Source organism: Symphalangus syndactylus, chromosome 8 (assembly GCF_028878055.3).
Source record: "Symphalangus syndactylus isolate Jambi chromosome 8, NHGRI_mSymSyn1-v2.1_pri, whole genome shotgun sequence".
Lineage (NCBI taxonomy): Eukaryota > Metazoa > Chordata > Mammalia > Primates > Hylobatidae > Symphalangus > Symphalangus syndactylus.
In genome coordinates this window covers 83,148,109-83,162,573 of record NC_072430.2, presented here as the reverse complement: position 1 = coordinate 83,162,573, position 14,465 = coordinate 83,148,109, and the positions used below count along the sequence as shown (strand labels likewise).

The 14,465-nt window shown below is 40.6% G+C and overlaps 1 protein-coding gene across 2 annotated transcripts in view; it reads left to right on the top strand.

Moving 5' to 3' along the window:
• Positions 1 to 5,496: 5,496 nt before the first annotated feature.
• Positions 5,497 to 14,465, top strand: part of CCDC141 (coiled-coil domain containing 141) — a 238,239-nt gene continuing 229,270 nt past the window's right edge. Inside the window, exons 1-2 of one of the 2 annotated variants that reach the window (XM_055289880.2) lie at positions 5,497 to 5,800; positions 8,211 to 8,333. In XM_055289880.2, the coding sequence (XP_055145855.1) occupies positions 5,699 to 5,800; positions 8,211 to 8,333 (225 nt within the window). In that variant the 5' untranslated portion in view covers positions 5,497 to 5,698. The remainder of the gene's footprint in view (positions 5,801 to 8,210; positions 8,334 to 14,465) is intronic. The other variant, XM_055289881.2, reaches the window with a different exon arrangement.

The following is a 14,465-nucleotide window of genomic DNA, read 5'->3' as shown; positions in this document are numbered from 1 at the left end:
AATGCTCCTTTTTCTTTAACTCAAATCAGATAGGTTTAGGCTCTTTTTCATCAAATATAAAAATCCAGCCCAGTTCATGGCTCATTTGGCAGCAACCCTGAGACGCTTTACAGCCCTAGACCCTAAAAGGTCAAAAGGCTATCTTATTCTCCATATACATTTTATTACTCAATCTGCTCCTGACATTAAATAAAACTCCAAAAATTAAATTCCAGCCCTCAAACCCCACAACAGGACTTAATTAACCTCACCTTCAAGGTGTACAATAATAGAGGCAGCCAAGTAGCAATATATTTCTGAGATGCAATTCCTTGCCTCCACTGTGAGACAAACCCCAGCCACATCTCCAGCACACAAGGACTTCCAAACGCCTAAACCGCAGCGACCAGGCGTTCCTCCAGAACCGCCTCCCCCAGGAGCTTGCTATAAGTGCCAGAAATCTGGCCACCAGGCCAAGGAATGCCCGCAGCCCAGGATTCCTCCTAAGCCATGTCCCATCTATGCGGGACCCCACTGGAAATCAGACTGTTCAACTCACCTGGCAGCCACTCCCAGAGCCCCTGGAACTCTGGCCCAAAGCTCTCTGACTCCTTCCCAGATCTTCTCAGCTTAGCGGCTGAAGACTGACGCTGCCCCATCGCCTGGGAAGCCCCGTAGACCATCACAGACGCCAAGCTTTACGTAACTCACAGTGGAGGGTAAGTCTGTCCCCTTCTTAATCAATATGGAGGCTACCCACTCCACATTACCTTCTTTTTGAGGGCCTGTTTCTCTTGCCTCCATAACTGTGGTAGGTATTGACAGCCAGGCTTCTAAACCTCTTAAAACTCCCCAACTCTGGTGCCAACTTAGACAACACTCTTTTAAGCACTCCATTTTAGTTATCCCCACCTGCCCAGTTCCCTTATTAGGCCGAGACACTTTAACTAAATTATCTGCTTCCCTGACTATTCCTGGATTACAGCTACATCTCATTGCCACCCTTCTTCCCAATCCAAAGCCTCCTTTGCATCCTTCTCTTGTATCCCCCCACCTTAACCCACAAGTATAAGATACCTCTACTCACTCCTTGGTGACCAATCATGCACCACTTACCATCTCATTAAAACCTAATCACCCTTACCCTGCTCAATGCCAATATCCCATCCCACAGCATGCTTTGAAAGGATTAAAGCCTGTTATCACTTGCCTGCTACAGCATGGCCTTTTAAAGCCTATAAACTCTCCTTACAATTCCCCTATTTTACCTGTCCTAAAACCAGACAAGCCTTACGAGTTAGTTCAGGATCTATGCCTTATCAACCAAATTGTTTTGCCTATCCACCCCATGGTGCCAAACCCATATACTCTCCTATCCTCAATACCTCCTCCACAATCCATTATTCTGTTCTGGATCTCAAACATGCTTTCTTTACTATTCCTTTGCACCCTTCATCCTAGCCTCTCTTTGCTTTCACCTGGACTGACCCTGACACCCATCAAGCTCAGCAAATTACCTGGGCTGTACTGCCACAAACCTTCACAGACAGCCCCCATTACTTCAGTCAAGCCCAAATTTCTTCCTCATCTGTTACCTATCTCGGCATAATTCTCATAAAAACACATGTGCTCTCCCTGCTGATCGTGTCTGGCTAATCTCCCAAACCCCAATCCCTTCTACAACACAACTCCTTTCCTTCCTAGGCATAGTTGGATACTTTTGTCTTTGGATACCTGGTTTTGCCATCCTAAAAAAACCATTATATAAACTCACAAAAGGAAACCTAGCTGACCCCATAGATCCTAAATCCTTTCCCCATGCCTCTTTCCATCCCTTGAAGACAGCTTTAGAGACTGCCTCGACCCTAGCTTTCTCTGACTCATCCCAACCCTTTTCATTACACACAGCAGAAGTGCAGGGCTGTGCAGTTGGAATTCTTACACAAGGACCGTGGTTGCGTCCTGTAGCCTTTTTGTCCAAACAACTTGACCTTACTGTTTTAGGCTGGCCATCATGTCGCCGTGCAGTGGCTGCTGCCACCCTAATACTTTTAGAGGCCCTTAAAATCACAAACTATGCTCAACTCACTCTCTACAGCTCTCATAATTTCCAAAATCTATTTTCTTCCTCACACCTGACACATATACTTTCTGCTCCCAGCTCCTTCAGCTGTACTCACTCTTTGTTGAGTCTCCCACAATTACCATTGTTCCTGGCCAGGACTTCAATCCAGCCTCCCACATTGTTCCTGATACCACACCTGACCCTCATGACTGCATCTCTCTGATCCACCTGACGTTCACCCCATTTCCCCACATTTCCTTCTTCCCTGCTTCTCACCCTGATCACACTTGGTTTATTGATGGCAGTTCCACCAGGCCTAATCACCACACACCAGCAAAGGTAGGCTATGCTATAGTACAAGCCACTAGCCCATCTCTTAGAACCTCTCATTTCCTTTCAATTGTGGAAATCTATCCTCAAGGAAATAACTTCTCAGTGTTCCATCTGCTATTCTACTACTCCTCAGGGATTATTCAGGCCCCCTCCCTTCCCTACACATCAAGCTCAGGGATTTGCCCCCGCCCAGGACTGGCAAATTAGCTTTACTCAACATGCCCCGAGTCAGGAAACTAAAATACCTCTTGGTCTAGGTAGACACTTTCACTGGATAGGTAGAGGCCTTTCCCACAGGGTCTAAGAAGGCCACCACGGTCATTTCTTCCCTTCTGTCAGATACAATTACTCAGTTTGGCCTCCCCACTTCTACACAGTCCGATAGTAGACCGGCCTTTATTAGTCAAATCAGCCAAGCAGTTTTTCAGACTCTTGGTATTCAGTGAAACCTTTATATCCCTTACAGTCCTCAGTCTTCAGGAAAGGTAGAACGGACTAATGGTCTTTTAAAAACACACCTCACCAAGCTCAGCCACCAACTTAAAAAGGACTGGACAGTACTTTTACCTCTTTCTTTTCTCAGAATTCAGGCCTGTCCTTGGAATGCACAAGGTACAGCCCATTTGAGCTCCTGTATGGACGCTCCTTTTTATTAAGCCCCAGTCTCATTCCAGACACCAGACCAACTTAGACTGTGCCCCAAAAAACTTGTCATCCCTACTATCTTCTGTCTAGTCATACTCCTGTTCACCATTCTCAACTACTCATACATGCCCTGCTCTTGTTTATGCTGCCGGTTTACACTGTTTCTCCAAGCCATCACAGCTGATATCTCCTGGTGCTATCCCCAAACTGCCACTCTTAACTCTTGAAGTAAATAAATAATTTCTGGCAGGACTATGCTGAATCTCCTTAGGCACTCTCTAATTAGATGTCCTAGGTCCTCCCAACTCTTAGACCTTTAATACCTGTTTTTCTCCTTCTGTTATTCCATTTAGTTTCTCAATTCATACAAAACCATATCCAGGCCATCACCAATAATTCTAAATGACAAATGTTTCTTCTAAAAGTCCCATAATATCACCCCTTACCACAAAATCTTCCTTCAGCTTAATCTCTCCCACTCTGGGTTCCCACACCACCCCTAATCTCACTGGAAGCAGCCCTGAGAAACATCGCCCATTATCTCTCCATACCATCCCCCAAAATTTTCGCCGTCCCATTTTACCACTATTTCATTTTATTTTTCTTATTAATATAAGAAGACAGGAATGTCAGGCCTCTGAGCCCAAGCTAAGCCATCATATCCCCTGTGACCTGTGTACACATCCAGATGGCCAGTTCCTGCCTTAACTGATGACATTCCGCCACAAAAGAAATGAAAATAGCCTGTTCCTGCCTTAACTGATGGCATTATCTTGTGAAATTCCTTCTCCTGGCTCATCCTGGTTCAAAAGCTCCCCTACTGAGCACCTTGTGACCCCCACTCCTGCCTGCCAGAGAACAACCCCCCTTTTTCCTTTACTTACCCAAATCCTATAAAACGGCCCCACCCCTATCTCCCTTCGCTGACTCTTTTCAGACTCAGCCCACCTGCACCCAGGTGAAATAAACAGCTTTATTGCTCACACAAAGCCTGTTTGGTGGTCTCTTCACACAGACCCAAATGAAAGAAGGAGCCTGCCTTCAACCTTCCAAGTCAGTTACCTCTCTGCAAGCTCTCCAGCTCTGCCATAAAATGAAACCGTTTGCAATAGTTGCTACATCATAGCTTGCTTGGCATCTGCTTTCCTGAGCTTGTTCCAATTGTTCCCTTCATGGGGTCAGGTGAAGTTCGCGTTGCATAGCGACTAGGATCTAGGTATGGTTTCCATCTCACTGGGGCAGCAGGCAGATGCTGAGCACAGAGGACCTAGGTGGTGGCTACACAGTTGCAGAGCAGCCATGACATGCTCTTGGAAACAAAAATAACTGAACACTGAAGTATGTTTAAAAGTACTTTTCCCCTTTGAATCAAGAATATGATCATCAACCTTAGCAAAACAAAGCAATGGTGCTGACTCAGTCTTCTAAACATTGGCCCTGAACCTGAACCTACTATTAAATTGGGCTAAAAGGTTTACAGAGCAAGTGGATTCATTAAAACTGTGTTTTGCTATATTCTCTGTTCTGGCTTTGTCCCAGAGATTTCCAATGCTTCTAGCAGCTTTGGAGTTAGTAACTCTGATATGTTTGCATCTGACTTCTGACCTAAACTTTAGTGTTATTTTCAGCTGTTCTTTGACAGGGAATCCAACAGCTGCTGTTTAATACCACAGACAACTTGTGACACAGGCTAAGTTTCTAGCAATAGGATTAATCTACCAATGTGGGGCACTGATTTGAAGCTGGCTATAATTTTCCTGCACAGGAGGTGGGGGTAGGGAATAAAAAGCCTGAAGTATAGTGCTTTCCTTTTGTTTTTGTTTTTAATTGCAGCAAAATATATGTCTTAATAACCTTTAACCACACAGAAAACATTTTCTTGCTGCTATTAAAAGGTAACAGCAAAGTATTTTCCTTTCTCATGGTATTGATAACTGAACTTGAAAACCCTGTCCAATGGAGCAGAATAGTCACAAAGAAAATCTGAAATGATAGGCACCTATTTATAAATGCTGGCTGAAATATTTTTAAAAAAATTCCTAAGAAATCTGAGGCTCTGAGAAAATGTGGCTATTCCATCTAAACTTCATTTGGCAAAGAACAGTAAGTTTTAGAAAAGCAGATTAATCTAAAAATGTGTTTTAAGCAATTTGTGACTTAACCCCAAGACAAATACCAAAACTTTTTTAAAGTACACTTTGGTAGTTCTCTTTGCATGAGAGAGATTTCAAAAATCTTGAAAAGATTGATAGCCAGGTCAATGACTTACTGGTTTCAAAGTCCGTGGTTACAATTGCATAGTTTCAGTGGTAAAACTAATTTGGGTTGTCAGGATGTAATTTTTTTTTCCATTTGTTATCAAACATCAGCTGATAAGGAAAGAGCTTGAAGCTGTCCTCCACATTTAAGATAACAGCAAAAATAACAGGCACTTAGTGTCACCATACTAGGGGCGTGGCAATTCTCTCTCGTTCGCTCCTTTCTCTCTCACGATAAACTCAATGGGGTTGTCTATTTTTAACCTCCTGTTCTTTCCTTTTGGCAGAGTAATCAGTGTGAGCTGAGCTCTTTCCCTGAATGAATCCAAGTAACCCTGGTGGTTGCCTTCTGAAATGACCAGCAGACACACAACTGTCCAGAGGCTGCCCAAAGTATAAACTCTGGTTCTAAAGTACCATGTCCAGCCAAGGAAGTCCTAGTGTGGCGCTTTCTACGACGACAGTCAGTTCAGTTGCTGTGCAGGCTGGGGACTCCAAAATCGTTATAGCTGTCATAAAGGTAAGCTAACAACTTCCCTTTTTCTGTGTGGCTGTGGGCTTCTAGCTGTGTGTTGAAAACCCTAAAAAACATTCCATGCAATCGGCAGGACACAGCATAGAGAAGACAATGCAGCAAGCACTCTTTTGCTTTCTTAAATCAGCTACTAAGAGAAACCTCTAGAAGTTTCAGCAGTTACCAGAGATTCTCTTTCAGTCAGCCAGAAAGCATCTACAGCAATTTGATTTAAAAAAAAAAAAAAGAAAAGAAAGAAAAATAAAGAAAACCTCTAGCATATACTGTCAATTTGGTCTTTAAAAGCAAGGCATTGGTAATTGGAAGTTCATGATTGCCTGACTAAAGAGTCCAATGGACCTGTGAAATGCTTGTGATTTTTGAGAGTGAATGTGATGGAGGTGGGAGGAGGCAGGTCCTGATAGAAAAGGGAAGGGCACTGCTTTAAGCACGATGGAACTCAAGAAACACCTAGTAAAGGGCTCCGACATATGTCCTTTGCCACACTGGTTTTGACATGGTAAAGATACTACTAAACCCTTGTCCAGTAATGAAGACCCTGCAAGGAAAGGTACAAAAGGTTTGTGTCAAATTTGCTCTTAACAGCAGGAAGTAGAAGCCACTTAGGTTTTACAATTACTGCATGTTTTATGACAACCCATTTGCCCATTTACAAAGATGGCCACACATCTTTAGGCTGCAGAAGAACTCCACGATTTTATTCTCCATGGAAATGCCCTGCAAAAAAACCTTTCAAGCACTAGGCTTGGGCTTTAGATGATATTCCACCTAAATAATTCAGTGTTTAATGAAGGGAAAGCTGGCAAACAAGCTGATGGTCACAAACCAGTTCCTTTCAGGTCCCTACCAGGCTTAATTGAATGACTTTTCTGGCCTTTTGTTAGAGCATGGACAGCAAGCCATGTTTACTTTAACTTAATTGCTGTGAATTTTATGGTAATGTGAAAATTCATACCAGGAAAACAGCACTTGATATTGAGCAAAACAATTCACTATAGAAGGACAGAATGGAAAGTGTTCCTGCCGAGGTGGATTTTCTGGTGTTGTGAGACTTCTCTCCCACAGGAACCAGGCCTCTGCTGACTTCCTCACCCTCCCATCTTTTCAGAGTCCCAGAGTGGAGATGAAAAGAAGCCTGACGCAGAAGTAGTGCAAACATCGTTTGCACGGGATTAATGATACTTTGAGTTAACTGCAGATTTCAGCAATGAGGGAAAAGAGGCAAACTCACTATTTCTCAAAAAGTTAACTTTTCATTTCCTCAAATATGAACATTCTTGGAGCAGGATGAGGAATCATATTAGAGGATAAATTACAGAAGAATCAGAGGTAGATTGAACACAAAAAATTTACACTGGAAATTACACTGGAAAATTACACTGGAAACTCTTATTTTAACTGAATTGTGTTTCTAAGAATGTTTCCCCACTACCCTCTCCTCAGCCCTCTTACCTTACTGCCATCTGCATACAAAATACACCCCAAGCAATTCAGAGTAGAAAGTCCATCTTAATGGAATAGAAGTGCCTGTGTGTGATTCATAGTGACTGTCCAAACTGTCTCGGGGACTGAATATATTCTAAAGTAGAAACACATTTTTCTAATTTCTCTTTAGTAATTCATGTATCTACATGCCTGTTAGTGGTTCCTTTTGCTTAATGAGTTGTTGCTTCTTAGAAAAGCAATTCCTTAGAAAATGCAATGACAAATTATGTCTTAGAGCAGTGTAAATCTTGTGTGGAAAGCAAGTTGACTATGCTCAAATGGCAGTTGTCACAGGCATCTAATTTTGTTAATATTTTCCTACATGCTTTAATGAATATTCAACAACTAAGGTTGGAAAACAGCATATTTTACCTTTGAAATAAGATAAAAATCAATTTCTTCATCTGATATTTATTATTTTCAGCTAAACCAGCAAGGCCAATTTAAAGACACTAATCAGCCTAAATTGCATTTACCAGAACTTCCCCCTATGGTGAAATTTGCATCCTACCTGCCCAAGTGGAATTTCACTATTTTTATTGAGTTCAGTTTTGTGAGTGAGAGAGGATACAGTTGTGTAAATTATTCTGTAACTTTATAATATTCAGTAATACATAATCCATTGAATGTTTTCCTCATTTGGGAATTTTTAACTCAAATCCAATATGCCAAGAGAGAATAATTTATCCTAAGAATAAAAAATAGAAGGCAGGGCATGGATTTATATTAGATCTGCTATGTTTCAATTTAAGTAAACCCCATCTCTATGGAAAGAATGGGAAAAAATAGAAAATAGAAAAAAGTGTTTACAATATAACTGGAAATTTAAAAGATATATTAAAAATGAGAAGGGTGAAGAGGAAGGAACAAGAGGAACTAAAAGTGCATTTTATTTAATTTTTATTTTTAGTGTGGCAAATGGGTACAACTTCAACTGGCTGAATCACAGCCCAATCTTCTAGAAATTGGCAGCAGTCAAGATGAAACCAAAAAACTTCTTCATGATCATGAACTTCTTTTGGCCAAGCTCAAGGTAAGATACTAAGATGTGAAGCAGAAACAAAATTAAAGAGAAATAAAAAACTATTTCTTATACTTCTTGATTCCTCTGCTGTTACTGGCATAGGGCCACTTTAATATGGTACCAGGTAGATAATGGAAAAATCAGTAGTTATTTATGAACAAACAGCATCAGACAGAAGTAACAAGATTTTTAAAAATTTTCCCTAATGTGATAGAAAATATGGAATGATAATATTTTCACTGTGGAGAAATGAGTAATTTTTTTTTCCTGGCTGCCTCAGTGGAAAAAAAAACTCCATCATTTTTTCATTTCATGCATTACACCATCAAGTCACAAAGACAGATCCACAATTTCTATTGTTAATGATACCTGCTGGTAAAAATAATTTAGAAGACTTTTCCCCCTGTTGGACTATTGAAAATATCTGATTCTGTGCTTAGTATTAAGAGTTCTTGAAACCAAATAATACTTCTAGTAAAACCAGACATACTATTTTATATATGTTGAGAGTATGTGGTTAGAAATCTAAAAGTAACATTGGTTTGAGGTTGCCAGATAAAGGCCAGGTAAGATCAGAGCCAGCTACATAATCTGTGGGACCCAGGGCAAATAAAAATTTGGGGCCGTTTGTTCAGAAGCAGGGAAAAGCTTTTTCTTGACCCATCACGGTGTTTTTTATTCACTACTTAATGTCTGGCTCCTTCATGTGTAAGATGAGTGCAGACCCTCACAGGTACATGGCCTCACCCATGACTCAGTACAAAGGACATGGGTTTTACCCCACCCTTCTTAAGTTTCACCTTGGCCACAGCTCCAGCTATAAGAGGTGGCAGCAGTCACTGAGTGGGGCTGAGGAGCAGACAGGACAGCTGACTCTATATCCAGGAGATAGGACCACATGTCTGATGAGGTGCCAAGCCCTCAGCACTTGCTCTGTTGTCCCATTGGACTTAATTTACAAAACACAAATGTAAGGAATTTCAACACAGGAACAGGTACAGCATTAAGCCCTAAATGGTGTTCCATTCTGAGGAACCTCTGAGGGAGCCAGCCCTGTGAGTAATAACCTCATAGACAAATGAAATATCTTCACTAAGATCAAAGAGGTTCAAAGAGATTTAATGAGGATTCTGAGAACTGCAAAGACTAGGATGCTCTGCATTTTTAGTACTTTAATATTACTGTTTTCTTTGTACATCTAGGCTGAAATTCATACTTGCTTTCTAGATTTAGAAGAAGATTTGATCTGCATCTGATATATAGACAGTGGTTTTCTGCTTGGACAGTGGTAAAAGTAATTGAGTAAATGAAACCAAGAAGTTGAAGAAAGAATTAGTACAAAGAAGAAGGCCCTTAGAAGGCAGAATTTGTTCCCCTGTTTGACAGCCCCTTACTCTGGGATTTAGGTTGTTTTGCAAGGCAGAAATCCCTAGTTATTGGTAAGTCTTTTCTGTGTAGAAAAACCCCATTATGATGTGGAAGAGCAATGAACCAGGAATCAAAACACTTATTGTTTAGCTCTAATTATGTCACAAACTAGTGTGATTTGGCTAACAACTCAAGGTCTTCCTGCTACACAAAAAGCTGTGTAAACTTGTCGTGAATCCCCAATTCCATGAACTGTAGAAATGCAATACTTACTTGAAGTTTCTGACCATTCCCAGAAGTTTGCTTTCTCATGATCTCTTGTGACCCCAGCTCCTTTGTATGCACCTGCCAATTGTTTCTGCTGAAGCTAACCTGGGCTTGAAACCACATCTTTTCCCCAGTTCCTACTAATAATTCATGCCCAGCCAGCATTTCCCAGTCCACTGATAAATTGTGGGTAGTGGTGGGTGAGCTCACATCAGTTTGGAACTCTTGGGCTACCTCACTTCTCCCTTCATCCCTACTCCATCCAGGACTACAGGAGGGAAATGCCTTCTTAGGTGCAGCAATTCAGCTCCTACCTCCCACCCTGTGCTCAAATTTGCATACCTAAATCCATCCAGTAGCTCAGCTACAAAAGGGTTTTCCGGTAGTATAGTTTGAAGTTGGGTAGAGCGATGCCTCCAGCATCATTCTTTTGCTCAGGATTGCCTTGGCTCTTCGGGTTCTTCTTTGGTTTCATATGAATTTTAAAATAGTTTTTTCTAATACTGTGAAGAATGTCAATGGTAGTTTAATGGGAATAGTATCGAATCTATAAATTTCTTTGGGCAGTATGGCCATTTTCACGATATTGATTCTTCCTATCCATGAGCATGGAATGTTTTTCCATTTGTTTTTGTCATCTCTGATTTCTTCAAGCAGTGGTTTGTAGTTCCCCTTAAAGAGGTTCTTCACTTTTCTTGTTAGTTGTATTCCTAGGTATTTTATTCTTTTTGTGGCAGTTGTGAATGGGAGCTCATTTGTGATTTGGCTCTCAGCTTGCCTGTTATTGGTGTATAGGAATGCTAGCGGTTTTTGCACGTTGATTTTTGTATCCTGAGACTTTGCTGAAGTAGCTTATTAGCTTCAGAAGCTTTTGGGCTGAGACAATGGGATTTTTCCTATGTCCTTAGATGTAGGATCATGTCATCTGCAAAGATAGTTTTACTTCCTCACTTCCTATTCATTTGTTTCTCTTACCTGATTGCCCTGGCCACAACTTCCAATACTACGTTGATAGGCATCCTTGTCTTGTGCTGGTATACAAGGAGAATGCTTCCAGCTTCTGCCCATTCAGTATAATATTGGCTGTGGGTTTATCATATATGGCTTTTGTTATTTTAAGGTATGTTCCTTCAATACCTAGTTTATTCAGAGTTTTTAACATGAAGGGATGTGGAATTTCATCAAAGGCCTTTTGTGTGTCTATTAAGATAATCATGTGGTTTTCATCTTTAGTTCTGTTTATGTAATGAATCACGTTTATTGATTTGCATCTGGGGAATGAAGCCTACTTGATTGTGGTGGATAAGCTTTTTGATGTGCTGCTGGATTTGGTTTGCTAGTATTTTGTTGAAGATTTTTGCATCAATGTTCATCAAGGCCTGGAGTTTTCTTTTTTTGTTATATCTCTGCCAGGTTTTGGAATCAGGATGAGTTAGGGAGGAGTCCCTCCTACTCAATTCTTGGGATAGTTTCAGTAGGAATGGTACCAGCTCTTCTTTATACCTCTGATAGTAGTCAACTGTGAATCCATCTGGCCCTGGGCTTTTTTTGGTTGGCAGGCTATTTATTACTGCCTCAATTTCAGAACTCATTATTGGCCTATTCAAGGATTCAATTTCTTCCTGGTTCAGTCTTGGGAGGATGCATGTGTCCAGGAATTTATTCATTTTTTTCTAGATTTTCTAGTTTATGTACATAGAGGTGTTTATAGTATTCTCTGATGGTTGGTTGTATTTCTGTTGGGTCAATGGTACTATCCCCCTTATCATTTCAAATTGTGTTTATTTGATGCTTCTCTCTTTTCTTCTTTATTAGTCTTGCTAGTGGCCTATCACATTTTTTTTTTTTTTTTTTTCAAAAAACTAGCTTTTTGGATTCATTGATTTTTTTTTTTGAAGGTTTTTTTGTGTCTCTATCTCTTTCAGTTCAGCTCTGATCTTGGTTATTTATTGTCTTCTGCCAGCTTAACTGGGTTGTTTGCTCTTGATTCTTTCTTTTAGTTGTGATGTTAGGTTGTTAACTTGAGATTTTTCTAGCTTTTTGATGTCAGCATTTTAGTGCTATAAATTTCTCTCTTCATACTGCTTTAGCTGCATCCCAGAGATTCTGGTCCATTGTGTCTTTGTTCTCATTAGTTTCAAAGAACTTCTTAGGCTGGGCACATTGGCTCATGCCTGTAATCCCAGCACTTTGGCAGGCCAAGGTGGGCAGATCACCTGAGGTCAGGAGTTTGAGACCAGCCTGGCTAACATGGTGAAGCCTTGTCTCTGTTAAAAATACAAAAATTAGCCAGGCGTAGTGGTGCACACCTGTAATCCCAGCTACTTGAGAGGCTGAGGCAGGAGAATTTACTGAACCCAGGAGGCAGAGGTTGCAGTAAGCCAAGATCGCACCATTGCATTTCAGCCTGGGTGACAGCAAGACTCGGTCAAAAAAAAAAAAAAAAAAAAGAACTTCTTGATTGATTTCTGCCTTAATTTCTTAATTTCATTATTTGCCCAAGAGTCATCCTGGGGCACATTGTTCAATTTTCATTTGGTTGTATGATTTTGAGTGAATTTCTTAATCTTAACTTCTAATTTGATTGTGCTATTGTCTGAGAGACTATTATGATTTCACTTCTTTTGCATTGGCTGAGGAGTGTTCTGCTTCTCATTATGTGATCAATTTTAAAGTAAGTGCCATGTGGCAATGAGAATAATGTATGTTCTGTTGTTTTGGGGTAGACAGTTCTGTATATGACTATCAGGTCCACTTATCCAGAGCTGTACTCAGCTCTGGATCTGAGCCGAATATCTTTTTAAATTTTCCGTCAATGATCTAATATTTTCAGTGTGGTGTTAAAGTCTCCCACTATTGTGTGGGTGTCTAAGTCTCTTTGAAGGTCTCTAAGAACTTGCTTTATGAATCTGGATATTCCTGTATTAGGTACATATATATTTATGATATTCAGCTCTTCTTGTTGAATTGAACTTTTTACCTTTATGCAATGCTCTTCTTTGTCTTTTTTAGTCTTTGTTGGTTTATAGTCTGTTTTGTCGGAACTTGGAATGCAAATCTTGCTTTTTCTGTTTTCTATTTGCTTGGTAAATTTTCCTCCATCCCTGTATTTTGAGCCTATGTGAGTCTTTGCATGTGAGATGATCTCTTGAAGACATCATACCAATGGGTCTTGTTTCTTTATCCCACTTGCCATTCTGTGTCTTTTAACTGGGGCATTTCCATTTACATTTAAGGTTAGTATTGTTATATGTGGATTTAATCTTGTCATCATGATGCTAGCTGGTTATTTGGCAAAAAAAAAAAAAAAAAAAACCAACAACCAACCTGATTAAATAATAGGCAAAGGACATGAACAGACACTTTTCAAAAGAAGACATACATGCAGCCAACAAACATTAAAAAAAAGCTCAAAATCACTGATCATTAGAGAAATGTAAATCAAAACCACAATGAGATACCATCTCACACCAGTCAGAATGACTATTATTAAAATGTCAAAAAAAGCAGATGCGGCCAGGTGTGGTGGCTCATGCCTGTAATCCCAGCACTTTGGGAGGCCAAGGTGGGTGGATCATGAGGTCAGGAGATCAAGACCATCCTGGCTAACACGGTGAAACCTGTCTCTATTAAAAATACAAAAAATTAGCCGGGCATGGTGGTGGGTGCCTGTAGTCTCAGCTACATGGGAGGCTGAGGCAGGAGAATGGTGTGAACCCAGGAGGTGGAGCTTGCAGTGAGCTGAGATCACACCACTGCACTCCAGCCTGGGTGACAGAGGGAGACTCTGTCTCAAAAAAAAAAAAAAAAAAAAAAACAACAAACAAAAAAACAACAGCAGAAGTTGGTGAGGTTTTGGAGAAAAGAAATGCTTTTACCATGCTAGTAGGAGTGTAAATTAGTTGAATCATTGTGGAATTGTAGAAGACAGTGTGGCATTTCCTCAAAGACCTAGAGGCAGAAATACCATTCAACCCATCAATCCCATTACTGGGTATATACCCAAAGGAATGTAAATCATTCTGTTATAAAGTTATATGCATGAGTATGTTCATTGCAGTACTATTCATGATAGCAAAGACATGGAATCAACCAAAATCCCCACCAATGATAGACTGGATAAAGAAAATGTGGCACATATATACCATGGAATATGATGTAGCCATAAACAGGAATGAGATCATGTCTTTTGCAGGGACATAGATGGAGCTGGAGGCCATTGTCCTTAGCAAACTAACTCAGAAACAGAAAACCAAATACCATGTGTTCTCACTTATAAGGGGGAGCTGAATGATGAGACCCACATGGACACAGGTGGGGGAAAAACATACACTGGTGCCTGTCAGAGGGTGGGAAGTGGGAGGAGGGAGAGCATCAGGAAGAATAGCTAATGGATACTGGGCTTAATACTTGGGTGATAGGATGATCTGTACAGCAATCCACCATAGCACACATTTACCTATGTAACAAACCTGCCCATCCTGCACATTTAGCCCTAAACTTAAA